At 41.7% G+C, this 26,484-nt stretch overlaps 1 protein-coding gene across 2 annotated transcripts in view; it reads left to right on the top strand.

Moving 5' to 3' along the window:
- The window catches only part of snx25 (sorting nexin 25), a 219,055-nt gene that overhangs the window by 170,532 nt on the left and 22,039 nt on the right, over positions 1-26,484 (top strand). For both annotated transcript variants that reach the window (XM_078215054.1, XM_078215055.1), the window contains exons 8-12: positions 2,015-2,205; positions 11,720-11,851; positions 17,425-17,700; positions 20,321-20,485; positions 23,168-23,299. In XM_078215054.1, the coding sequence (XP_078071180.1) occupies positions 2,015-2,205; positions 11,720-11,851; positions 17,425-17,700; positions 20,321-20,485; positions 23,168-23,299 (896 nt within the window). The remainder of the gene's footprint in view (positions 1-2,014; positions 2,206-11,719; positions 11,852-17,424; positions 17,701-20,320; positions 20,486-23,167; positions 23,300-26,484) is intronic.

The following is a 26,484-nucleotide window of genomic DNA, read 5'->3' as shown; positions in this document are numbered from 1 at the left end:
CCTCAACCCCACTTTCCCACCTACTTGCAATAAGCTTTGACTCCCTAGTCAAGAATCTATATACCTCTGCCTTAAAAATATTCCATGAGCCAACCTCTATCAATCTCTGCAGAAGAGAATTCCAAAGACCCCCTGAGAGAAAAAGATTCTCCTCATCTCCATCTTAAATGAGAGACTTTTGGACTGTGTCCAATAGTTCTAGTCTCTCCCACAAAAGGAAATATCTTTTCAGCATCCACTCTTGTCAAGTCCACTCAGAATCTTCTATGTTTCAGCAAGAACGCCTCTCATTCTTCTAAATTCCAATGGATGCAGGCCCAGCCTTTCCAACTTTTCCTCATAAGATAAACCACATATTAGGTATCAGCTGAGTGAGCTTTCTCTGAACTACTTCTAATGTATTTATATCCTTTCTTAAATAAGGAGTCCAAAACTGTACACAGTACTTCAGATATGGTCTCACCAATGCAATGTACAACTGTAGCAAAACTTTGTTATTTTTATATTCCATTCCCTTTGCAATAAATTACAACATTCCATTTGCCTTCCTAACCGTTGGTGTACTTGCATATTAACTTTTGTGATTCATTTACCAGGATTCCCAGATCCTTCTGTACCACAGAGTTATCAATCTCTCTCTCCATTTAATATGCTCCTTTTCTATTCTTACAGCCAAAGTGGACACATTTTCTAACATTATAGTCCATCTGCCAATGTCGTGCCCACTCACTTAACCCATCGATATCCCTTTGAAGACTCTTATGTCCTCTTCACACCTTACTCTCCTACCTATCATTGTGTCATCAGTAAATTTAACAAGAAACATTTGGTCCCTTCACCATATCATTGATATAACTTGTTAGTAGTTGAAGCCCCAGCACTAATCCATTCGTTCCACCTTGTTAACCCTAAAATGAAGCCTTTATCACAGCTCTTTGTTACCTGTTAGTTAACCAATCCTCTGCCCATGCTAAGTTACTCCCACAAGCACTTATTTTGCATAGTAATCTTTGATGTGGCACCTTATCAAATGCCTCCTGGAAATCCAAGCACAGCATATCCACAGGTTCCCCATACCATGTTGCAGTTTACTTCATCAAAGGACTCCAATAAATTAGTAAAACATGATTTCTTTTTCATAAAACCATGTCGACTCTGCCTGATTGCATTGAGATTTTCTAAGTGCCTCTCTATAACCTCAGTAATAGATTCCAGGACTTTCCCATTGAGAGATGTTAAGCTAACTGACTTGTAATCTCCTGCTTTCTTGGATAGAGGAGTCACATTCACTATTTTCCAATCTGATGGGACCCTTGCAGAATCTAGGGAATTTTGGAAAATTAAAACCAACGCATCTACCATCTAAGATTGTAGGATGAAGTCCACTACCACCTGGGTACTTAACAGTTTTTAGTTCTAATAATTTTCTCAGTAATTGTTTTAAGTTCCTCCCGCCCTTTCATCTCCTAGTGCGCTCTTAGCTTTGTACATACTGTCTTTTCCTGCCACACTCTGATCATCCTTTCCCCTATTGCTACCGTGTTCTCCTACCCTGTCATCTCTATTTAATTTACACTGTGTCTCCTGCCAGCACAGTACGTCAGCGCAAGACAGCCACTGATACCCATCTGTGCATGCGCATTAGTCCGCATTAGAAGTCAAATCACGTCCTTTCTGGAGCCTGCAACCTGGAACTCCAGAGTAACAGAATTAAGGGGAGGGAAGGATTTGCCAATTGGAAGCTCAAATATTTTACTTGTAGGATATTTTACTGCCGTCATGTTGACGAGTGTTTCTAAATTCTATTTCAATATCCTAGTAGTGTAAATTGGGTTAGGTTGCTGAGAGTGCTGGACAAGGCATTACGGATGAGTCAACTGATGGGCTTCTGAGGCAGGCAATGGATTTGGAATATTTTGAGGGAGTTGTTTCATCTTGATGGTAAGGATTTTGTGATCAACTTTTTTGTGAAGAACTGTCACAACCACCAACTTTCTCCACTTATTTAATGCAGATAGCAAAGGGAAAGAATCAGCTGCCATGAAAGCGGATCTCCTCAGAGCACGCAATATGAAGAGGTACATCAACCAGCTCACAGTTGCCAAGAAACAGTGTGAGAAACGAATAAAACTACTTGGGGGTCCATTGTATGGTCAACAGGAAGATGGCGTCTGTGATGAGACTGATGGGCCTCCAAATCAAAAGGTAAAAATAAGTCAAAAACTTCAGATACGATGCCACACTAAGGCAAGCAAGCGCATCTGTAGAGACTTCAGCACAGTGAATATGAGTTCCAACTTCTATATAAAAATTGTCACATTTTAATTATGTTTCAGAGGCATTAACACATTTTTCTTTAATCTGTAAAAGAAAATGATGGAGTGCAGTCCACACTGTCAATTAAAGCCGTAAGATGTAGGAGCAGAATTAGGCCAATAGGCCCATCGAGTCTGCTCCGCCATTCAATGAAATCCTGACTGATCTGATATGATAATCCTCGTCTTCACTTTTCTGCCCATCCCATGTTTTCTTATTTCAGAAATTGATATAATTACTATTCATTTGTTTCCCTCAGACTAAATCATAACTCAACTTGTTATTTCTAGCTTTTGGCTATTTCTTCAGTTTCCTTCCTTCATGATAGGTTCCTTGGTGTATATGTGCATAAGTCATTGAAGATGGCAGGACAGGCTAAGAGGAGGTTGATAATGCATTCAGTAGTCTAGGCTTTATTAATAGGGGCATAGAGTACAAGAGTCAAGGAGGACATGTTAAACTTGTATATGACCAGGCTTCAGCTGGGATATTGTCTAGCTCTTGGTGTTGCACTCTGGAAAGATAGGAAGGTATTGCAGAGAGTGCAGGAAAGATTGAAGAGAATGGTCCAAAGCTTTTCCGCTTGTGCTTATCAGGGCATTCGCAAGAATATAACGCAAGGGAAATTGTTGATTTCCCAAAGGTATTGAAGTCATGTTGACCTGGGGTCCACTGATGACTTTTCCTTCTGCCAAGTGCTCTTTTTGCCATCTGTTTTTTTGTCCTTCCAGTTCTGAAGATAGATTAGAGAAATTGGGACTGATTTCTTTGAACAGAGCTATTCATAATCATGAGGGGTCTGGACAGAGTGGATGGGGAGAAACTTTTCTACTTATGAAAGGATGGAGAATGAGGGGGCACAAATTTAAGGTAATTTGCAAAAATGAAATATCTTTTTCATGCAGTGATTGGTTAATATCAGAAATGCACTGCCTAAAAGGAAATGAGCTGTTGTTTGATGAGGAACAATGTGGAAGGTAATAGGGAGAATCCATAGAATCCCTACAGCAGAAGGAGACCATTCGGCCCATTGAGCCTGCAGCAACAACAATCCCACCCAGGGCCCAACCCCACGTATTTGCCCTGTTAATCCCCTGACACTAAGGGGCAATTTTAGCATGGCCAATCAACCTAACCCACACATTTTGGACTGTGGGAGGAAACCGGAGCACCTGGAGGAAACCCATGCAGACACAGGGAGGATGTGCAAACTCCACACACACGGTCACCCAAGGCTGGAATTGAACCCGGGTTCCTGGAACTGTGAGGCAGCAGTGCTAACCACTGTGTCACCGTGCCGCCCTTGAAGGGGATAGAATTTGAACTAAGTAAATTGCTCATTTGGAGAGCCAGTGCAGACATGATGTGTTGAAGACCTCCTTTTGCAGTGTAACAGTTCGGTGAAAATTCTGTGATTCATAGCTTGGAAGCAGTTTAGTGCTTTGATCAGACTGTACCATAAGTGCTGTGTCCAGTTCAGTGCTGGGCACAAAGAAGGCATTAACATCTGGAGGCAGTGTTGATCAACGGATCAGGAGTCTGAGTTTTGAAGAAAAACTAGAGAGATGAAGGCTTTTCAACTCAGAAGTGACGTTATAGAGGTATCTAAGATAGTTAAGGGAATGGAAAAAACGAAAACTGAGATTCTAGTTTTGGGATTTAATTTAGTGGAGAACAAGGGGGTCACATGTTCAAATTATAAAAGATAAATTTAGGACCAATAGCAAAAATTATTACCCAGATATGAATCATCTGGGTAATGATTCATATGTGGAATAGATTACCACTTGGAGACCTGAAAACAGCAGAACCATTTAAGAAATAAGTAAATGCTGCAATTGGGGAACTCTAGAATTTTTCTTGTTGGATGAATTACAATGCCTTTCGCATCCATAGTTGTGTCATCAGGCAGACAATAATCTGGACAAAGTTAATTGGCATTTGGAAAGGTACATGCTGAGTAATAGTCAATGTGGATTTATTAGAGGCAAATTGCATTTGGCTAACTTGACTGAACTCTTTGAAGTAACATAAAGGTCGATGGCATTAATGTAGTTAATTTTGTGTATGGACTTTCAAAAGCTTTTGGCAAAGTATTCCATGTAAGAAGTTTAACAACACCAGGTTAAAGTCCAACAGGTTTATTTGGTAGCAAAAGCCACACAAGCTTTCGAGGCTCTGAGCCCCTTCTTCAGGTGAGTGGGAATTCTGTTCACAAACAGAACTTATAAGACACAGACTCAATTTACATGAATAATGGTTGGAATGCGAATACTTACAACTAATCCAGTCTTTAAGAAACAAAACAATGGGAGTGGAGAGAGCATCAAGACAGGCTAAAAAGATGTGTATTGTCTCCAGACAAGACAGCCAGTGAAACTCTGCAGGTCCACGCAACTGTGGGAGTTACAAATAGTGTGACATAAATTCTGATTCTAGGATCGCATGATAAAGACTCAGGAGGAAAAAAGCAGAAATATTTATGTGAAATAGTGTGACATAAACCCAATATCCCGGTTGAGGCCGTCCTTGTGTGTGCGGAACCTGGCTATCAGTTTCTGCTCCGCGACTCTGCGCTGTCGTGTGTCGCGAAGGCCGCCTTGGAGAACGCTTACCCGAATATCAGAGGCCGAATGCCCGTGACCGCTGAAGTGCTCCCCAACAGGAAGAGAACAGTCTTGCCTGGTGATTGTCGAGCGGTGTTCATTCATCCGTTGTCGCAGCGTCTGCATGGTCTCCCCAATGTACCATGCCTCGGGACATCCTTTCTTGCAGCGTATCAGGTAGACAACGTTGGCCGAGTTGCAAGAGTATGTACCGTGTACCTGGTGGATGGTGTTCTCACGTGAGATGATGGCATCTGTGTCGATGATCCGGCACGTCTTGCAGAGGTTGCTGTGGCAGGGTTGTGTGGTGTCTTGGTCACTGTTCTCCTGAAGGCTGGGTAGTTTGCTGCGGACAATGGTCTGTTTGAGGTTGTGCGGTTGTTTGAAGGCAAGAAGTGGGGGTGTGGGGATGGCCTTGGCGAGATGTTCGTCTTCATCAATGACATGTTGAAGGCTCCGGAGGAGATGCCGTAGCTTCTCCGCTCCGGGGAAGTACTGGACAACGAAGGGTACTCTGTCCACTGTGTCCCGTGTTTGTCTTCTGAGGAGGTCGGTGCGGTTTTTCGCTGTGGCGCGTTGGAACTGTTGATCAATGAGTCTAGCGCCATATCCTGTTCTTATGAGGGCATCTTTCAGCGTCTGGAGGTGTCTGTTGCGATCCTCCTCATCCGAGCAGATCCTGTGTATACGGAGGGCTTGTCCGTAGGGGATGGCTTCTTTAACGTGTTTAGGGTGGAAGCTGGAGAAGTGGAGCATCGTGAGGTTATCCGTGGGCTTGCGGTACAGTGAGGTGCTGAGGTGACCGTCCTTAATGGAGATGCGCGTGTCCAAGAATGCAACCGATTCCGGAGAGTAGTCTATGGTGAGCCTGATGGTGGGATGGAACTTGTTGATGTCATCATAGAGTTGTTTCAGTGATTGTTCACCATGAGTCCAAAGGAAGAAAATGTCATCGATGTATCTAGTGTATAGCACCGGTTGAAGGTCTCGTGTATTCATGTAAATTGAGTCTGTGTCTTATAAGTTCTGTTTGTGAACAGAATTCCCACTCACCTGAAGAAGGGGCTCAGAGCCTCGAAAGCTTGTGTGGCTTTTGCTACCAAATAAACCTGTTGGACTTTAACCTGGTGTTGTTAAACTTCTTACTGTGTTTACCCCAGTCCAACGCCGGCATCTCCACATCAAAAGTATTCCATAACAGACTTATAAACAAAATTAAAGTCTGTGGGATTGCAAAATTGGCTAAGGAACAAAATGTAGAGAGTAGAAGTGAATGGATGTTTTTCAGACTAGAAGGGAGTGTGCAATGCTACTCGCCAAGGTTGATATTAAGATCACTGCTGATTTTCATGTACATTAGTGAATGGAACAGGGGTATGCAGGTGTAATAATTTTAAAAGTTGCAGGTGACACAGAACTTGGCAATGGAGTAAACAATAGGGAGGATTATAACAGGGGAGCATTGGCTGGGAAAATGGCAGATTAAATTTAATGCAAAGAAACATATAGTGATACCCTGAGGAGGCAAAATAAATGAAATTCAGTAATATTAAAGGGAATGCAGAGCGTCCGAAGGGTCTACGTATATCTACAAGTCTTTGAACGTGTCAGGATAAGTTGATAAGGCTCTTGAAAAGGCTACGGAGCCCTTAGCTTTATTAATAGAGAAGTGCAGGAAGTTATGATAATAGCAGGCATCTGTCTTGGGAGACGATGGATTGTGTTTGGGGTGAGCTGTAGAGACCAACAGTTCAGCCATATCTGCAATACACAGAGATCTTAAATTGACGAGGATTGGAGTCAATACATGGGAAGTGACTGGAATGCCTGGAGACAAACAATCAAGAGGGTGTGGAAAAAGTAGAGAACAAAAGAAACAATCATATTAGATAAAGGCAAATGCTGCAGATACAGGAGTCTGAAATAAAACAGAAAATACTGGAAAATCTCAGCAAGTCTGAAAGCATCTGTGGAGAGTGCTCTGACGAAGGGTCATCCGGACTCAAAACTTTGGCTCTATTCTCTCTCCACAGACTCCCTTCCACCGCTGGCACAGATGTATAGCATTGACCTGAGGTCGATAGATTTTTTTTTCCTTTTGGTGGGCTCCCTTTTCTGCTGTCTGATTGTTTCTTTTCAGCAGGTCTGACAGCATCTGTGGAGAGAGAATAGAGCCAAAGTTTTGAGTCCGGATGACCCTTCGTCAGAGCACTCTCCACAGATGCTTTCAGACTTGCTGAGATTTTCCAGTATTTTCTGTTTTATTTCAGACTCCTGTATCTGCAGCATTTGCCTTTATCTAATATGATTGTTTCTTTTGTTCTCTACTTTTTCCACACCCTCTTGATTGTTTGTCTCCAGGCATTCCAGTCACTTCCCATTTATTGACTCCAATCCTCGTCAATTTAAGATCTCTGTGTATTGCAGATATGGCTGAACTGTTTGTCTCCTGCCGATAGCAAGCTCGCCTTTAGAACATGTCTTTGGGAATGTGGCTGTCATCTATTCAGTGCAAGTGGCTCAGCCAATGGAGTCACCATTGACTTGAAATCGAGTATCAAAGCAAGGAAGTTATGCTGATCCTTTATAGAACACTAATGTGTTCAGTTCTGGGCACCACAGTTTAGGAAAACCTCAGAGTTTGAAGAAAGATTTACCAGAAATATATCTGGGCTGAGGCACTTCAGTTATGTGGCGAACTGGAGAAGCTAATGGTGTTCTCCTTTTGAGGAAACCGTGTTGAGAGGATATTTCATAAGAAATGTGGGCTTCGGTTCAGTAAATAAGTAGAAATTGCTTCCTGGAGTTGAAGGGTGATTAACTACAGGGTACAGATTCAAGGTGATCAACAAAAGAATTGGAGATGATGTGAGCTGCTTTTTGCTTTGCACACCAAGTTGTTACGACCTGGAATGACTACCGGATAGTGGTGGTAATCAATTTGATAGTAAATTTCAGAAGAGAATTCCATAAATTTGTAAGTGGAAAAACAATGCAAGACTGTGGAGAATGAGCCGTGGGGTGGGATGAATCGGATAGCTCAGCCAGCATAGCATAGGTATGATGGATTGAAAGGCCTCTTTTTGTGCTGCGTCATTGTTTGATACGGTCAGTTGCCAACAAAGTGAGGACCAGGCTTGACAACTCTTGTTTCGCAAGTTCCTGAATGTTTCAACAGCTGACCTCCACCTCCTACCCTTGCAGCCACACTCCTATGCCAACTGGAAAGCAAACACACTCTGTTACATATTTGGCTGATTCTCTGCAGCCAACCAATTAGTGTTTTTTCCTCCCTCTTAATATGTTTTATCATTAACAAAGAAGAGTGTTCAAGAACATTTTTCAAAACACTATTTTTAATGCCCCCATGATTATTATTCCCTGTTTACTGCAGTGCCCGTAAGATTAATTTTTAAATACTGAATAATCCTGAAGCGTTGGCAACCTTAATACAGACTGATAGCCACCTGAAAATTATCTGCAAATACTAATCCTGCTGTGATCAGGGGATCTTGCTACTGTCCACTGTGCCTTAGTGACATGAAAATTTAAGCATTACTATAAACCAGCAAGTAGAGCCTGTGCAGGTCTCTATAACATTGTGAAAGATTATACAGAGTTGTACTTGGATTTGCCATCTCTGCATCATTTTTAGCATATATTGGTCTCAGACTGGCATCCAAAATTTAGTAAGAAGTTTAACAACACCAGGTTAAAGTCCAACAGGTTTATTTGGTAGCAAAAACCACAAGCTTTTAACGTGTGTTAACCGGGAGTGTCTCGGAGGGAGGTGTTGACCCGTTAGAGAAAATCTCCATTACAAGAGAGGAAGTGTTAGGTTTTTTAGGGAACATTAAAACTGACAAAGCCCCAGGGCCTGATGCCATCTATCCTCGACTGCTCAGGGAGACGAGAGATGAAATTGCTGGGCCTCTGACGGAAATCTTTGTCGCTTCTTTGGACACGGGTGAGGTCCCTGAGGATTGGAGGATAGCAAATGTGGTCCCGTTGTTTAAGAAGGGTAGCAGGGATAACCCAGGAAATTATAGGCCGGTGAGCTTGACGTCTGTGGTAGGGAAGTTGTTGGAGAGGATTCTTAGAGACAGGATGTATGTGCATTTAGAACAGAACAATCTCATTAGTGACAGACAGCATGGTTTTGTAAGAGGGAAGTCGTGCCTTACAAATTTGGTGGAGTTTTTTGAGGAAGTGACAAAAACGGTTGATGAAGGAAGGGCCGTGGATGTCGTCTATATGGATTTCAGTAAGGCATTTGACAAAGTCCCACATGGCAGGTTGGTTAAGAAGGTTAAGGCTCATGGGATACAAGGAGAAGTGGCTAGATGGGTGGAGAACTGGCTTGGCCATAGGAGACAGAGGGTAGTGGTCGAAGGGTCTTTTTCCGGTTGGAGGTCTGTGACCAGTGGTGTTCCGCAGGGCTCTGTACTGGGACCTCTGCTATTTGTGATATATATAAATGATTTGGAAGAAGGTGTAACGGGTGTAATCAGCAAGTTTGCGGATGACACGAAGATGGCTGGACTTGCGGATAGCGAAGAGCATTGTCGGGCAATACAGCAGGATATAGATAGGCTGGAAAATTGGGCGGAGAGGTGGCAGATGGAATTTAATCCGGATAAATGCGAAGTGATGCATTTTGGAAGAAATAATGTAGGGAGGAGTTATACAATAAATGGCAGAGTCATCAGGAGTATAGAAACACAGAGGGACCTAGGTATGCAAGTCCACAAATCCTTGAAGGTGGCAACACAGGTGGAGAAGGTGGTGAAGAAGGCATATGGTATGCTTGCCTTTATAGGACGGGGTATAGAGTATAAAAGCTGGAGCCTGATGATGATGCAGCTGTATAGAACGCTGGTTAGGCCACATTTGGAGTACTGCATCCAGTTCTGGTCGCCGCACTACCAGAAGGACGTGGAGGCGTAAGAGAGAGTGCAGAGAAGGTTTACCAGGATTTTGCCTGGTATGGAGGGTCTTAGCTATGAGGAGAGATTGGGTAAACTGGGGTTGTTCTCCCTGGAAAGACGGAGAATGAGGGGAGATCTAATAGAGGTGTACAAGATTCTGAAGGGGATAGATAGGTTGAACGGTGGGAAGCTTTTTCCCAGATCAGAAGTGACGATCACGAGGGGTCACGGGCTCAAGGTGAGAGGGGCGAAGTATAACTCAGATATTAGAGGAATGTTTTTTACACAGAGGGTGGTGGGGGCCTGGAATGCGCTGCCAAGTAGGGTGGTGGAGGCAGGCACGCTGACATCGTTTAAGACTTACCTGGATAGTCACATGAGCAGCCTGGGAATGGAGGGATACAAACGATTGGTCTAGTTGGACCAAGGAGCGGCACAGGCTTGGAGGGCCGAAGGGCCTGTTTCCTGTGCTGTACTGTTCTTTGTTCTTTGTTGTTCTAAGCTTTCGGATCCTTAAGCTCCATCTTCAGGTGAGTGGGAATTCTGTTCACAAACAGGGCATATAAAGACACAAACTCAATTTCCAGAATAATGGTTGGAATGCGAATACTTACAGCTAAGTAAGTATTCGCATTCCAACCATTATTCTGTAAATTGAGTTTGTGTCTTTATATGCCCTGTTTGTGAACAGAATTCCCACTCACCTGAAGAAGGAGCTTAAGGCTCCGAAGGCTTGTGGCTTTTGCTACCAAATAAACCTGTTGGACTTTAACCTGGTGTTGTTAAACTTCTTACTGTGTTTACCCCAGTCCAACGCCGGCATCTCCACATCCAACCTTTAACCATACCCTCAAAAGTGTGGCAATTTAAGTAAAAGGTGGAAATATTCAGCAGGACAGGCAACATCTGTGAAACAAGAAGTAGGGCTAATGTTTCATATTGATGACCGTTTGTCATCAGAACCTGGTTCTGTTGCACTTGGCTGAATAATGTGCATTCTCAATACTCTACAAATGGTACTGTCTCAAAACTGATGGCCTTTTCACATCACGTTTTTCTTGCTGTACCTGGCTAATTCAGCTCCTCATGCGGCTTTCACATAATTTCCTCTTTGCTACTTTACATGATGAATACAAGCAATTTCATGTTCTACATGCCCGTGGCATTCTTTTTTCAGCTTAGTCGTAAGATTTCCAATCCCTTTTGATGCGCTAAGTAGTTCATTGAGGCAGTGTGGTCTCAAACTGCTCTTAACAGATTCAAGTTGTGTATATAATTAGGAAATGCTTAACTAATTATCACACTGTTTATACCATTGTGTTTGAAAATAATTGACTGTTCATGACATGCGAGGGAGTTTTACAGCATTTAAAACAGCTGTAGTCTAAAGGGAGAAGCATAAACACCTAATTTTCAATGTTCGACTTCAAAGCTTCACATTAAACATGCAGTTTTGTTCTAAAATGGAAAACTCTAGATTTCAATTTGTATGTAAATTAGGAAAGAACTACCCATACTGCAGTGCTTGTTTAAGACCGGTTAAATAAATATGGCATCCTTCATCCATCTGATGAAAGTGTTAAGTTTATTTATCAGTGTCACAAGTAAGCTTGCAATGAAGTTACTGTGAAAATCCCCCAGTCGCCATACTCCGGCACCTGCTCGGTTACACTGAGGGAGAATTTAGCATGGTCGATGCACCTAACCAGCATGTCTTTCGGGCTGTGGGGGGAAACCAGAGCACACGGAGGAAACCCAAGCAGACACCAGGAGAACATGCAGACTCCGAACAGACAGTGACCCAAGCCAAAGTGGAAGGGCTATAATGAAGTTCTGGTTACTGCAACATATTACATTCTTGTTTTTCAGATCCTTCAGTTTGACGAAATCTTGTCAAATCCGTCCTACAGGGAACATTTCCGTGTGTACATGGAAAGAATGGATAAGAGGGCTCTCATCAGCTTCTGGGAGTCTGTTGAATACTTGAAAAATGCAAACAAGGTAACAAGATTTTTAATGTTTTACAATGTGCTTAATTTGCACTCCAAAGAAATGCAAAATCATATTTGCAAAACTGATCCTCTGCACACTTGTTGATGTGATGGACAACCAACCTGTCACAGGCATCTTGGCCAATAATGTGCAAATTTTAAATAACATTTTATAGCAAAATTCATACAACCAAAAACATCCTTCGAGTGATCAAAAAGCAGAACAAAGCACATGCTGGAAATCTGAAATAAAAATGGAAAATGCTGAAATATTCAGGAGGTCAGGCAGCATCTGTGGAGAGAGAAACAGAGTTAACATTTCAGGTCAATAACCTTTTATCAGAACTGGGAAAAGTTAAAGATTTAATAAGTTGTGAGCAAGGTCTGTAGTAGTGCGGAAGACAGGAGAGATTGTTTTCCACCCTGTCACAGACCTTCCTTTTATCTTTGTCTCACCCACCCTTTGTTCAAAACCTATTAAATCTCTAATCCTTCCCAGTTCTGATAAAAAGCCATCAATCTGAAGCATTAACTCTATTTCCGTCTCCACAGCTGCTGCCTAGCCTGCTGAATATTTCCAGCATTTTTGTGTATTTATCATTGTTGTGGTCTCTGATATCATTTAACTCTGTTGATTATATATTATTCAACAGCTCGCTCTTGAGAGCCATTCAGTTTTCCGATGCACTTCGCTCCAAAATCGCACTCTGCCCAATAATTGTGAACATTTCATAAGCCACTAATGACTGCTAGGACTGGTTGGCGACTGTTCGCATAAACGTATCCCCATTTCATTCTTGCAGGTCTCCCAGCAATTTATATAACTTCTTATAACACTTTTCAGAATGACATAGAACATAGAACAGTACAGCACAGAACAGGCCCTTCGGCCCACGATGTTGTGCCGAGCTTTATCTGAAACCAAGATCAAGCTATCCCTTAATTATATAATAATGCTGCAGAGTGGTCTCACTTTGAATGGTGTTAGTTATTAAGCTAACAACTGACAGGTAGAGGGACACCGCCTTTTTGCCTCTGGAACATGGGTTTAATTTTAATCCTTTACAATAGGAGATATATAATTGTTCAATCATCCATCTTGTTCTTCAAAGTTAGTTTGAGAACTGGACCATAGTTGTGATATCTAACATGGTTTGAATCTGAGCCAAGGGACCATACATCATGTGAGAGGGGGCTAGAAATGAGGATGAGGCATGATTTGATTTATTATTATCATGTGTATTGGTATAGAGTGAAAAGTATTGTTTCTTGCATGCTATACAGACAAAGCATATTGTACATAGAGAAGGAAAGGAGAGGGTGCAGAATGTAGTGTCACAAGGATGCAGAATGTAGTGTTAGGATAATAGGAACTAGGGGAAAACATGATAAGCTGGAAAACAGCACATTCTGGGGATTGGAGTATAGTGAGAAGAGGTGCGAGGGAATGCATATGGAAAATGAATTAGCAGGAAAGTCAGCATAATGGGAAAAATGGCTAGGAAGAAGCAGAACGTACATAACTTGACAATGAAACCCTTGAAAGGAGCAGGGAGATTAAATGTTTTTAAAGCATTAATTCTGCTGAATGATAATAGGTATTCTGAGAAATTGAGGTTCATAGATCTGACTTCTAGTTAGAAAACTGGGATCTACCTTTTAAAGGTCTAGAATTAGTATTTAACTTGGTGGATTCAAATCCCACCATGGCGGATTGTGAAAATTAATTGAGAAAATCTGACAGTATGTTGGCTAGCACCAGAAAATACCATGAAGGGAGCTGAATTGTTGGAAGAATCCAACTGGTTCACGAATGCTTTTTGGGGAAAGGAACCTGCATAATCTAGCTTTGTCTTTGCCACCTTAATCCCATATTATGTGGATGATTCTAATGCCTTTAAAACAACTTGGGGTGGGCGACAAATATTGGCTTATCAGTCTTATCTGTATCCCAAGAACAAATGGGGGAAAAATGTCAGATTTAATAGGTTTAATAGTGTTCTTATGAATGAAAAACTGACCAGTCCTGGCGACCATCAGTAGTTGATAGCAGTTACAGGGCTAGTGAGATGATTATAGTTATTACTGTGCAAAATACTAATTTTTGAAACTCGTGGCTTGTGAGGAGCAATTTGAGTTTTAAATTCTCAACAAGCAAAACTTTTTGTTTTGAAGTAGAAAAACAGCAAATACTGAAAATACACAGGTCTTTGGTGAGAGAAAGGGTTAATGTTTTAGGTTTCTGACCTTTCATCAGGACAGTTCTGATAGGTCTTCAGCCTGAAACTTTGATGCTGTTTCTCTCTCCACAAATTCTGCCTGACCTGCTGAGCATTCTCAGTATTTTTTTGTTTTGATTTCAGATTTCCAGTATCCACAGTATTTTGGTTGTGTAATTTTTTAAATTGCCAACTCAAAATTGATGCAATTCTTCATTTCAGCTGCGAGTGTCAGCCAAGGTGCAAGAGAAATTAAATTTTTCTACTGTCCACATAAAAAATCCTGTATCTAAATTGATTTCTGTTTTTTATTATTCTGTAACATGCTAGCAGATTTCCTCTGGCACTGCTAATAGGTAGTTTATGATTAGAAAGCTTAACTGGTTATCTGACACGTTCCTATTTAAGGATGATTGTCAAAGGACTCCTGTTGGGAATCCAGAGCTTCCTAAATTATTAGCAATTCCTGTGGTGATTAGAGGCCAGTATCTGGTTCATAAATTTCAGATTAAAGCGCAGTGACATGATTTTTTTTTTAAAGTATGCATCTGTAACAAAGTGTGATGTCTATTATATGACTGTTGCAAGCTAGACTTGAAGCACTTTCAGTAGATTTGTCTTGGTATTGCAATTGGCAATTGTGCTTTTAGCTAGTTCAGTCATAAGCTCAGGAATTCCCTTCCTAAACCCTTACATAGAAAACTACAGCACAAAACAGGCCCTTCGGCCCCACAAGTTGTGCCGAACATATCCCTATCTTCTAGGCCTACCTACAACCCTCCATCCTATTAAGTCCCATGTACTCATCCAGGAGTCTCTTAAAAGACCCTATTGAGTTTGCCTCCACCACCACTGACGGCAGCCGATTCCACTCGCCCACCACCCTCTGTGTGGAAAACTTACCCCTAACATTTCCCCTGTATCTACCCCCCAGCACCTTAAACCTGTGTCCTCTCATAGCAGCCATTTCCACCCTGGGAAAAAGCCTCTGAGAGTCCACCCGATCTATGCCCCTCAACATCTTATATACCTCTATTAGGTCTCCTCTCATCCTACGAATCTCCAAGGAGAAAAGACCGAGCTCCCTCAGCCTATCCTCATAAGGCATGCCACTCAAACCAGGCAACATCCTTGTAAATCTCCTCTGCACCCTTTCAATCTTTTCCACATCCTTCCTGTAATGAGGCGACCAGAACGGAGCACAGTACTCCAAGTGGGGTCTGACGAGGGTCTTATGTAGCTGCATCATTATCCCCGGACTCCTAAACTCAATCCCTCGATTGATAAAGGCCAGCACACCATACGCCTTCTTAACCACCTCCTCCACCTGCGGGGCCGATTTTAGAGTCCTATGGACCCAGACCCCAAGGTCCTTCTGATCCTCCGCAGTACTAAGAGTCTTTCCCTTTATATTCTACTCCTTCATCCCATTTGACCTGCCAAAAAGGACCACTACGCATTTATCTGGGTCTTGCCTGTCTCTCCTCCCTTACAATGCTCCTTAAAACCTAACATTAGTAACTTGTTCTAATAGCTCCCCTTTTGATTCTGCATCTGTCTTTGCCTGATTTGCTCTGTTATTTCCATGGGGCATTTTTTTCTACTTTAAAGACACTATATAAATGGAGGTTGTTGTTATTGTTGACTTTAGTTTCCTGGGCCAAGGAGAACAAAAATTAGTCTGATTTCATGATCACTAATAAATGTATATGTATATGTGTGCTTGAGAAATCTCCTTCACAATTGAATATCAAATGTAGAATTTATGATCACAGATGGAGGCTATTTGCGCTGTCATATCCATGCCGTCTTTCTGATACTCAGCTAGTCCTATTCCCCTACTTTATCCCAACGGTCCTGCAACACTTCATTCTTCAGATAATTATCCAATTCCCTTTTAAAGCCCATGATTGAATCCACCCCCACCACATCTTCAGGCTCTTAAAATCTTACATCAGCGTCCACTGCTTCATGACCCTCCTGCCAATGAGAACAGTTTCTCCCTGTATACTCTGTCCAGACCTCTCAAGATTTTGAACATCTCTATCAAATCGCCTCTCAAGCTGCTCTTCTGTAAAGAGAACAGATCCAGCTATGCCAATCTGACCATGTAACTGAAGTCTTCCATTTCAGGAATCTGCTGGAACGGTTTGCCCACATTGTTAAGATCACAGTAGGGACTGAGTAACTTTTAACAAGAAATTCAAACTCCCAGTTATTATCTGAAAGAATTATACCACAATAGTTCACATTTTAAGCAAAAACTTCTACTATACAAGAGAGTTATACAAAGCAAATACTACACACTACTTAGATTCTCTCCTGGATATCTCCCTGCGACGACTCCGCTTCAGGGAGCTAACTTTGTTCTATTTAAAACCCTTGCTCAGTTCCCAACAAGCTCCTGTCGGAAGTGCTGAGCCTATGTCTGGCTGCATTTCATGCTGGCCTGCCCTTAATTCATGACTGCCCTTAATTGGCCAGCGAGCGTGAAATTGTGTCAGTTGCAATTGCGACCACTTGCAGGCCAGCTGATTGTATGGATACAACATGTTCAAAATTCAGGCCATTGAGACAGCTGTAGACTCTCTGGGGGGTGAACTTACCGTTGTGCCCTGGGCGGGGTGAGCCAGTAAGATACTGCGAGAGCCAGGAAATCAGATTCGTACCCGATTTCTCGCCCCTCAATTTTACTGGCACCGGATACATGGTGAGGTCAGCCTCGCGTCCATTTCAGGTGCAAGGTTGAATAAATTATTTAAATTAAATTTAAATTTATTTTAATTGAATTAACGAGCCCGGGACGTTATTGTCTGGGCTCACTTGCCTCTGTGGCCTTGCCGGGAAAGGTTCTCTCCGGCGAGAATCACAGCTGGTGCCCAACAATTGGGACCAGATGTGATGGCTTTGCTGGTAGAACCAGAGGCCATTGACCACCAGGGAGGTCATGGGCAAGGGGAGGTGCCCTTGGTCACTGCCAGCATGGCACTGTCACCCTGGCACTGCACACTTGACAGTGCCAAGTGGGTGGAGCCTGAGGGGGCAGGGTCTAAGGAGAGTGGGGCCACACCATTGGGATAAGATCGCAGATTTGGACTTGCCCAAAAAATTTATCAGAAACTCTCCAGTTTTCAAGCTCGTCCTGGACTTAGAATTTTTTTCGTAAGATTGCCCCCTCTGTCTCCATCACAAAGCCCAGAGTGTGATCACCCATTGTCTAAGACGTTTCTACTTCCAACTCTGACCTTATTAAATAAACATTGGCCACCCTGTGAGTTGCAATTACTTTAGGTTTGTTTAGATAATAAGCAACACATAGTTTCAATACATTTTATAACCATAATTTCTGTTTTTGTCCATTCAGACTGAAATACCTCAACTCGTCGGTGAAATCTACCAGAATTATTTTGTGGAAAGCCGGGAAATTCCAGTGGAGAAGGCACTTTATAAAGAAATCCAACAAAGCCTTGTGGGTAATAAAGGAACTGACGTCTTCAACAAAATACAGAGCGATGTTTATGAGACTCTTAAAGAGCGCTTTTACCCATCATTCCTTGTAAGTGACTTGTATGAAAGACTTGTTAGGAGGGAAGAAGAAAAGAGCACTTTACAATCTAGCCCTGACAACCGTGATGATGTGGTAAGATATACTTTCATAAAACTCTCTAATGTGAATCACCTGCCCACGCTTTTACTTTTTGCACGTACAGTGAATGGAAGAATATGTTTGTAAGCTTCAGATTGGGTGTGGGACAAAACTAGAGCTTCTGAAGCAGATGTATTGCTACCTTCAGTAAAGCAATATTGTTGAACGTGGTCTTTGGGGAAGTGGTCACCATGATAATTGGGATAGATTCAGTACAGGTTCAAACTGGGCATCCACAAAGCACTGTGGGCCATCAACAGCATTGTATTCCAAAGCAACCTATAACCTCATGGCTCGGAATGTGTCTCACTCTAAGATTACCATTACTCTACGTAACGCAGGCCGAGTTTCCTTTATCCAAAACTCTCAGGACCAATTGGATTTTGGATACTGCATATAAACTTAGGATGCAATAGCCTTAACCTGGGTTAGCTACAGTCTAAAGTAATAAATTGGCTAGAAAGGCAAGATGTTTCACTGAATAATAAATACAGGGTACATGTAATTTTCTTTTTGACACATTTACCACAAAAATCACAAGGATTCAGTTCAGACAAACAACTATGTTTCACACTCTAAAGGTTGCTGAGGTTCAAAAGAAGTCTGGTTTGGATGTGTTTGTTTTTCGGATTTACAAGTAAAGTATACTCGACCTGTATCACTGTGGGCCCAACAACATGCTGACTGCAGCAAAGTAATAGACAATGTTATTAACAATTCTATCAAGCAGCATGTATTCACCACTAACTTGCTCACTGATTGATTGGGTTCCACCAGCACTACTTGGCTCCAGCCCTCGTTACAGCCTTGGTCCAAAGATGGACAAAAAAGCTGAATTCTAACAGTGAGGAGAGTTTTCCCAAATTTCTCTTCACTGTGTGGCACTGATTGTTGCACTGCCATTCATGGTCCTTTTAAGAGTGCTGCACATATGTGCATCTTAAAGGGAATGTTGGTTGCTTGTAGTGGTTTGTTCTCTACATGGTACATTCTGGATTGTTCAGATAGGGCATTGGGTGAGAATGGGGCCTGATCTTAATCAAGTGTAGCATCAAGGAGTTCTCATAAAATTGAAGTCAATGGGAATCAGGGGTGAGGGGTAGGGGAGGCGAGGCTCTCTACGATGTATAGTACCACTTGTAATTCCTTAGATAATTAAGCAGTTTGTGCCCACGTGCAGCAAGACCTGGACAACGTTCGGGGTTGGGTTGATAATTGGCAAATAAGACTTGTGTCATTCAAGGGTCAGGAAAGGAATATTTCCAACAAGAGTGAATCTAACCATCTCCCATTGATATTCAACGTGATTATCATCACTGAATCCCCGCTTTCAACATCCTAGGGCTTACCATTGGCCAGAAACTTAACTGGGCCAGCCACATGAATACTTTGACTACAAGAGCAGGCGAGAGGCATGGAATTCAGCAGTGAATAACTTAACCTCTTGTGTAATATTATTAGCTTTCTGGACACTTTCTCTTGAGCTGGTTGGACACCTATTTAAAAAGTCAGTTGAGGGGAACTTTCAGACAGCTAAGTAGAAGGTGGAGCTTAATGAGTTTGGGAGACTGTGAGCTTGCATACTAGGACAGGAAGAAAGAGGGAAGAGACTTGAGGTGGACCATTTCTAGGGTTCATCCCTACTTTCCATTAATAATTGAACCAAATAGAGCAAAAACTATCTTGGTTACATCCCTTATCGGTAGCTGATCTCCATCTCAAAGTAGGCTTTGGAAGTTCTGATGGATTTTGTTCATTGAACTGCACTGGCGCTATGCTTATGTACGGACTTCAATTCAGGACATAATCAAAATTGGCTGCATTGCCCTTTATGACCTGCGTCGTTCAGAAGGCAACCAGTGAATAATGGATTCTGAGATAAGTTACTGAGGTACTGAAGGCAAGGGAAAGAAGGTATATAGAAACCGGGTGGTTAAATGTCATGAGTTTATTTGCTGAATGAGGCGTGACCTGGTTGGATCAAGAGATCTTCTTTTCAAGTGATTGCTGGGGAGGGTAACAATGGCGGCTATAACTTTGGAAGATAATAGTTGGGGGGGAAAAAAAACAAAGAAGAAAAAATGACTCCAGTTTTCCATTTTTAGAAGTGAGCTAATGTGTTCCCACTGTCCTCAGTCAAGGAGGCAGATGAATAATTTGTTCCCAGGCTACCAACTGAAACAGGTGTTTAGTCAGGAGCTGCTTCCTTCTCTTTGGGAATCTGTCCTTCTCTTTGAGAGCCTGTCTAGTCTCTGTTCAATACAAATCAACGCAGCCGCATTCTCAGTGAGTTACCAAGTGGATAATGTAGCATTGCATACAGAGGTGTCTGTAAGTGTAGTGCCACAAAGCAGAGACTCCACTACCAGACAGCTCCACTTGTTTTAGCTGTGCCTTCAGTCATCTGATCATGGCGTCCAGATGTGATGCAAAACACCCAGCTGCAGGCTGATATTTGGTGGCAAAAATCATCAGACTGAGTCAAAAGCTGATTTTTTAATTCAGCATCCTGATGACATTAGTTAATTTTGATTCCACAAATCGACCATGAATAATGGCTTGCTGTGTATATGGTATTTAACTTCCACTTAACCCACATCTCCCTTTCTTCCAGAACCAGGTTTGTGAGAGTGGTGAGGAAGTCTTGGATGAAGGGAGCAATGGCATTAATGAGCAGGCCAGCTACGCTGTGAACAAACTACGACAGTTAAATGAGAAACTAGAATACAAGAGACAAGCGCTGGGCTCCATCCAGAATTCACCAAAACCTGACAGAAAGGTATGATCCAGAGTCCAGGCGCTCAGCCGGGTTTGTGACATTCCTGGGTGGTTTCAGCCCTGCTAGGAAGTTTATTCTTGTGAATCTTTCAGTTGATTTGTAGAAGTGTTTTAGGATGCATATCTTTTTGTGTGATCTTTGGGTTAATATGTAACGACCATACCAACTGTCACCACAATTCCTAGGCAACTGTGTCCTTGGTTGCTTACATGCACATGGAGCATAAAAGCAAAATGATTCAGAATGGGCTTCATGTGAATATAAGAAAGAGAGTAGCCATTCAGTTCCTCAAACCTTTCCAGCCATTCAATTAAATTATGGCTGAACTGTACCTCAACTCCATTTAACCACTGTAGAGCTGCCCTCTGTGATATTCTTCTCTGATAAGAAAAAAATCCATCAATCTTTGGTATAAATGAACTTCCAAAAGCTGTTTTGATTGAGTACCACATAATAGACTTGACAGCAAAGTTGAAGCCCCTGGAATACAAGGGACAGTGGCAACATGAATAAGAAATTTACTGAGTGCAGAAAAAGAGTAATAGTAAAATAGGAATCGCTGAAAGAACTCAGCAGATCTGCCAGCATCAGTGGAGTGAGAAGCAGAGTTAATGTTTTGAGGCCCGTATAACTTCAGAGCAGTGACGAAAGGTTGTTTTTTTTTTGGACTGGAGAAAGGTATACAGGTGAGGTTATCCTGGAGTCAGTACAGGGACCACTGCTTTTCTTCCTCTGTATTAATGACATAAATTGGAGAAGCTGGGGCCGTTCTTCCTGGAGAAAAGAAGGTTTAAGGGAGATTGGAAAGAAGGGTTCAAAATCATGAACAGAGTACATGGAGAGGAAGTGTTGATATACAATTGAAGTGCTATACCCTACAGGACCAGGAGCTGGAAAATAGGATTATGCTGGATAGCTCTTTTTCAGGTGGCAGAGGCCTAATGGGCCAAATGATCTCCTTGAGTGTCATAGATGTTATGTTTCTATAAGATGTTGTAAATCACCTTCCTCGGGAGATGACTGAGCTGGAGCAGAAGCAATCTTACTGACTTTTTCTACCATATTTTAAATCGAGAAAACTCCATTGAAAATGTTGTAAATTGGATATTTGAAGTTGATATGAAATGATCTCTCGCAGGAAACCATAGACCAGTGAGCCTAACGTCGGTACTGGAGAAGTTGCTGGAGTATATTATCAAGGACTTCATAACTCGGTATTTGGAAGGCAGTGGTATAATCAGACAGTCAGCATCGATTTACAAAAGGGAAATCATGCTTGACAAACCTATTGGAATTCTTTGAGGATGTAACTAGTAGCGTTGACCGAGGAAAACCAGTGGATGTGGTTTATTTAGACTTTCAGAAGGCTTTCAACAAGGTCTCACATAACAAACTATGTAAAGTTAAAGCACATGGGATTGCAGGTAATGTCTTGAGATGGATGGAAAGTTGGTTAGCAGATAGGAAGCAAAGAGTCGGCTTAAATGGTTTTTTTTCTGATTGGCAGTCAGTGACTAGTGGGGTTCCGCAGGAATCTGTGCTAGGACCCCAACTGTTCACATTATATATTAATTCATTCAGTTCTCTCTTCCAAATGATTATCTCCAAATTTGCAGATGATACAAAGTTGGGTGGGAGGGTGAGCTGTGAGGAGGATGCAGAGATGTTTCAGTGTGATTTGGACAGGCTGAGTATGTGGGCATCTGCATGGCAGATGCAGTATAATGTGGTTGAATGTGAGGTTATCCACTTTGATAGCAATAATAGGAAGACAGATTATTACTTGAATGAGTGTAAATTGAGAGAGGTGGATACTCAACGAAACCTTGGAGTCCTTGTGCATCAGTCGCTGAAAGTAAGCGCGCAGGTACAGCAGGCAGTAAAGAAGCAAATGGTATGTTGGCCTTCATAGCGAGACGATTTGAGTATAGGGATAGGGATGTTTTGCTGCAATTGTATAGGAGTTGGTGAGGCCACACTTGGAGTATTGTGTGCAGTTTTGGTGTCCTTGTCTGAGGAAGGATGTCCTTGCTATAGAGGGAGTACAGCGAAGGTTTACCAGGCTGATTCCTGGGATGGCAGGTCTGTCATATGAGGAGAGACTAAGTTGGTTAGGATGATATTCACTGGAGTTCAGAAGAGTGAGTGGAGATCTCATAGAAATTGATATAATTCTAACAGTGTTAGACAGAAAGAATGTTCCCAATGGTGGGGGTGTCCAGAACTAGGGGTCATAGTTTGAGGATAAGGGGTAAACCTTTTAGAACTGAGGTGAGGAGAAATTTCTTCACCAGAGGGTGGCGAATGTGTGAAATTGACTACCACACAATGTAGTTGAGGCCAAAACATTGCCTGATTTCAAGAAGAATTAGATATAGCTCTTGGGCTAAAGGGATCAAGGGAGGAATGGGGGATCAGGATATTGAATTCGATGATCAGCCATGATCAAAATGAATGGCGAAGTATGTTAGAAGGGCTGAATGGCCTACTCCTCCTTCTGATTTCTATGTTTCTATGCTTGAAGACTGGTAGCTTCACCTTTCATTGCCATCCAAACAGATATTGAAGAACAGTCGGAATCAGAATTTTTTCATTGCAAAACAATCTAGCTTTTGCATCCTATCTCGTCAAGTATTGTAACGCTGCAAATTAATGCTGCCAGTATTTATTTATCTCTCTCAGATTGCTACAAAGCTGAAGGATGAGATCTCCACAATGGAGAAAGAACATGACGACCTCCAGCAGCACATTGTTCGGACTGACTGGTGGTGTGAGAACCTTGGGCAATGGAAAGCCACCATCAGCAGCAGTGAGGTGGGTTTGTTCAGACTATCGACCACAGAGCAGATCCATATCACTATTTCTATCTTATTTCTCATCGATTGACCTCCAGTTTGTAGAAGTGGGCCCTTGGATTATATTTGACTGCTGTATCCACGACATTCATGCAATCCTTTCTGTGTCAGTGGTAATTGTTGCCAGTTGTTGATGGCAGGATGGATGAAGCTGGTGGCTCCCTATGCTAAGTGACATTAAGATGGTGTGTGATTAATGGAGGAACTTTGCTTTTCCACTCTCTTGGACAAGCTGTTTCAATTGAGCTTGTTTAAAGCCTGTGAGTAAATGCTAATGACATATGGAACTTGACCTCTGACTTACTTAATGGTGCTTTGTTTTCTCATTACTGGAGCACTGATTCGTGTAATGTTTGGGTTGTAGTTTTGAAGTTGAATTTACTGAGACTGAAAGTCACATTTATTAAGTACATCAGTTCTGCGATTCATAATGAAAGACATGCAAATGTTAATTTTAGTGACCTTGTGTTACAATTTTTACTAGAAATGGATTGTTCATTTGCAGCTATGATGGGAGCTATACTGTGTGTGCTATTTAAGAGGGGGATGTCTAAGCTGCTTTTTGTGGGCGGTACAGATGTACAGTGGAGTCTTGAACCTAACTGTAGTGGTCAAGTTAGTGATCCTATTATTTCATATGTGCCCAGTTGCTGATTTTTGGGTGGTTTTGCAGGTCCTGCAGAAAGTTTTTCGATGGTAATTTGGGTATAAACGTGTAGTGCTAACTAACTAGAATATGGCAACTTATATAATGAAGACCTTCCAATTTAGAAAAGTAGGTGTCAGAATCAGTCAAGTGTAATTACTTTATGCAAAAAGAGTGAATGGCATGGTGGCACAGTGGTTAGCACTGCTGCCTCACAACACTAGGGACCCGGGTTCGATTCTCGGCCTTGGTCACTCTGTGTGGCGTTTGCACGTTCTCTCCAGTGTCTGCTTCCTTCGGATGCTCAAATTTCCTCCCACACTCCTAAAAATGTGCTGGTTAGGTGCATTGGCCATGCTAAATTCTCCCTCAGTGTACCTGAACAGATGCGATTTTGTGTGGCGACTAGGGGATTTTCACAGTAACTTCATTGCAGTGTTAATGTAATTCTACTTGTGACTAATAAATAAACTTTTAACAAATTGTCAAGGAAGGCAGTTGGGGCTGGTTTCATCACCAAATTCAAGCCAGAGTTGGATACGTACCTGGAAGAAAAGTGAGCTGGGACATATTGTAGGATATGTTATTCCCTCGACAATGAGGTTGGCAGAATGGAAATGGTCTTCACCAGTCAGGCTAACAAGTACTAAAGTTACTTTAAATTTGTATCAATGCAGTCCAGTATTGTTCCAATTGCAATATTGCTATTATAACACTCAATAAGTGAACTAATTTCTTGGAGAAGTCCTAATGAATTACAAGACTCCCTGTGAAATATCGGATTCCAAGTAAGTTCCTGAGAGTGTCCCAGCAGTACTCGAGTATTAGACTCTACAGAATTTGTCAGAGGTCATTTTAGGTGTTTAATTACCAGATTTTTCCCATTATACAGTTGAGAAGGGGTTTGCCATTAACTAGGTAATTTTGCGATCTTAACCTACTGGTGTACAGAGCTCAACAGCAATCCAAAGATAATGGGTAGCAGAAACACTGCATATACACCAGCTGCATGTTTAGTTGTAACTGGTACACTTTTGTTGGTGACTGTTGAAGAGTGACCTTGGCTTCCTTTGGAGAGGAATATTCTTTATCCGATCCATCTTATTGAGAGAATTAATTCTAAAAATTGAACCATTCTACTTGAGTCACAACAAACAAGAGAGTAGCACCAAAAATAACCCTTGGAAGAAAATTGTATGAGTTTTTATGATTAAAATTATAAGTTCTAAATATTGAAACATCGCCATAGGTTATCAACACAAAGGAAAGAACAATGAAACTAAGTGCAAAGTTCCAACCTAGATGGTGCTAAATTATCATCAAAGAATATTTTAAATTGAGGGAATAATGTTTTTTTCCTTTTGCTGAGAAATGTAAGAGGTTTTGTGTTATAATTAAAATCGTGATCTCTGGGTAATTGATGTCCTGACCCTGTTGAAGGATCTGTTTACAAAGCCAACTGTAATTTTAATTATTTAACAAGAGTTCCTTACTGCTGTGAACTCTTCCAATTATTGTTGGGACCACTTCTCCACACTTTTCCATCATTAATAAACTAGCACCAGATATTTTTCTATGAAGTGGAGGGAGATATTTACAGCTCAAAAAGGCACCCAGAAAGAGTTGAATTCTGAGCACCAGAATTTTCCATCTGTTAAGTTTCAGGTTGCTGTAGATGCTAATCTTTTTGTTGTATCCTGGTCAGCATTTATCCATCAAATGACATTGCTAAAATGGATTAGTTGCTTTTTGCTGTAAGTGTGACCTTGCTGTACATCAATTAATCACTGCAATTCCATTAATTACTTCAGATGCTTTAGAACGTCCGGAGGTGCTGAAAAGTGTGGTTAGAAATAAAGATTTGTTCTTTCGAGTGTGACTACGTGGAACAGTGATGTTGGCTGACGTCTGATACCAGATTGAAAATATGGAGCCCTATATCAATTTAGCAATTTTTACAACCCATGTAAAATTTCAGGAGTTCTCTGCTACAATGATTGAAAATATTATAACTTTTTTGCTGCTTTTTTGCAAACGTATGATTTATACTGTAACCTCTCCAATTCGGAATGCTTGATACCAGGTCATTTCTGGATTTTTGGAATTTTCAGAATCCAGAACCCAAATGTGTGAAATTGTCAGCAGCATTGTAAATATAAATATTGACCTGACGCACACAACTTTATAAAGCAGCAATAAAACTGTCTTACTGAAATACTGTACTTCCCATGTTTCTGCTACCAAAGTGCTGTACTGAAATGTTGCCAATAATGTGGAGGAAATGCTTGGGTCTGATTTGAAAAATTTCTGGGTAGCTGAAGCTTCTGAACATTAAGTTTTGGGACTGTAGGGATGGCACTGTCTTGTCAGCTATGGTGCTGTAACTGAGCTCCAAGTCATTGTCATCGACTTCTCCAAAACATACAAGAAAACGGGTCATTCACTGAACATCTGGTAAACTAAAGTCCTCTTCCAACCAGCACTACGCATTCCCCACA

Source organism: Mustelus asterias, chromosome 6 (genome assembly GCF_964213995.1).
Source record: "Mustelus asterias chromosome 6, sMusAst1.hap1.1, whole genome shotgun sequence".
Classification (NCBI taxonomy): domain Eukaryota; kingdom Metazoa; phylum Chordata; class Chondrichthyes; order Carcharhiniformes; family Triakidae; genus Mustelus; species Mustelus asterias.
Note: the sequence above shows the minus strand (reverse complement) of the source record. Positions and strands in the feature narration are given on the sequence as shown.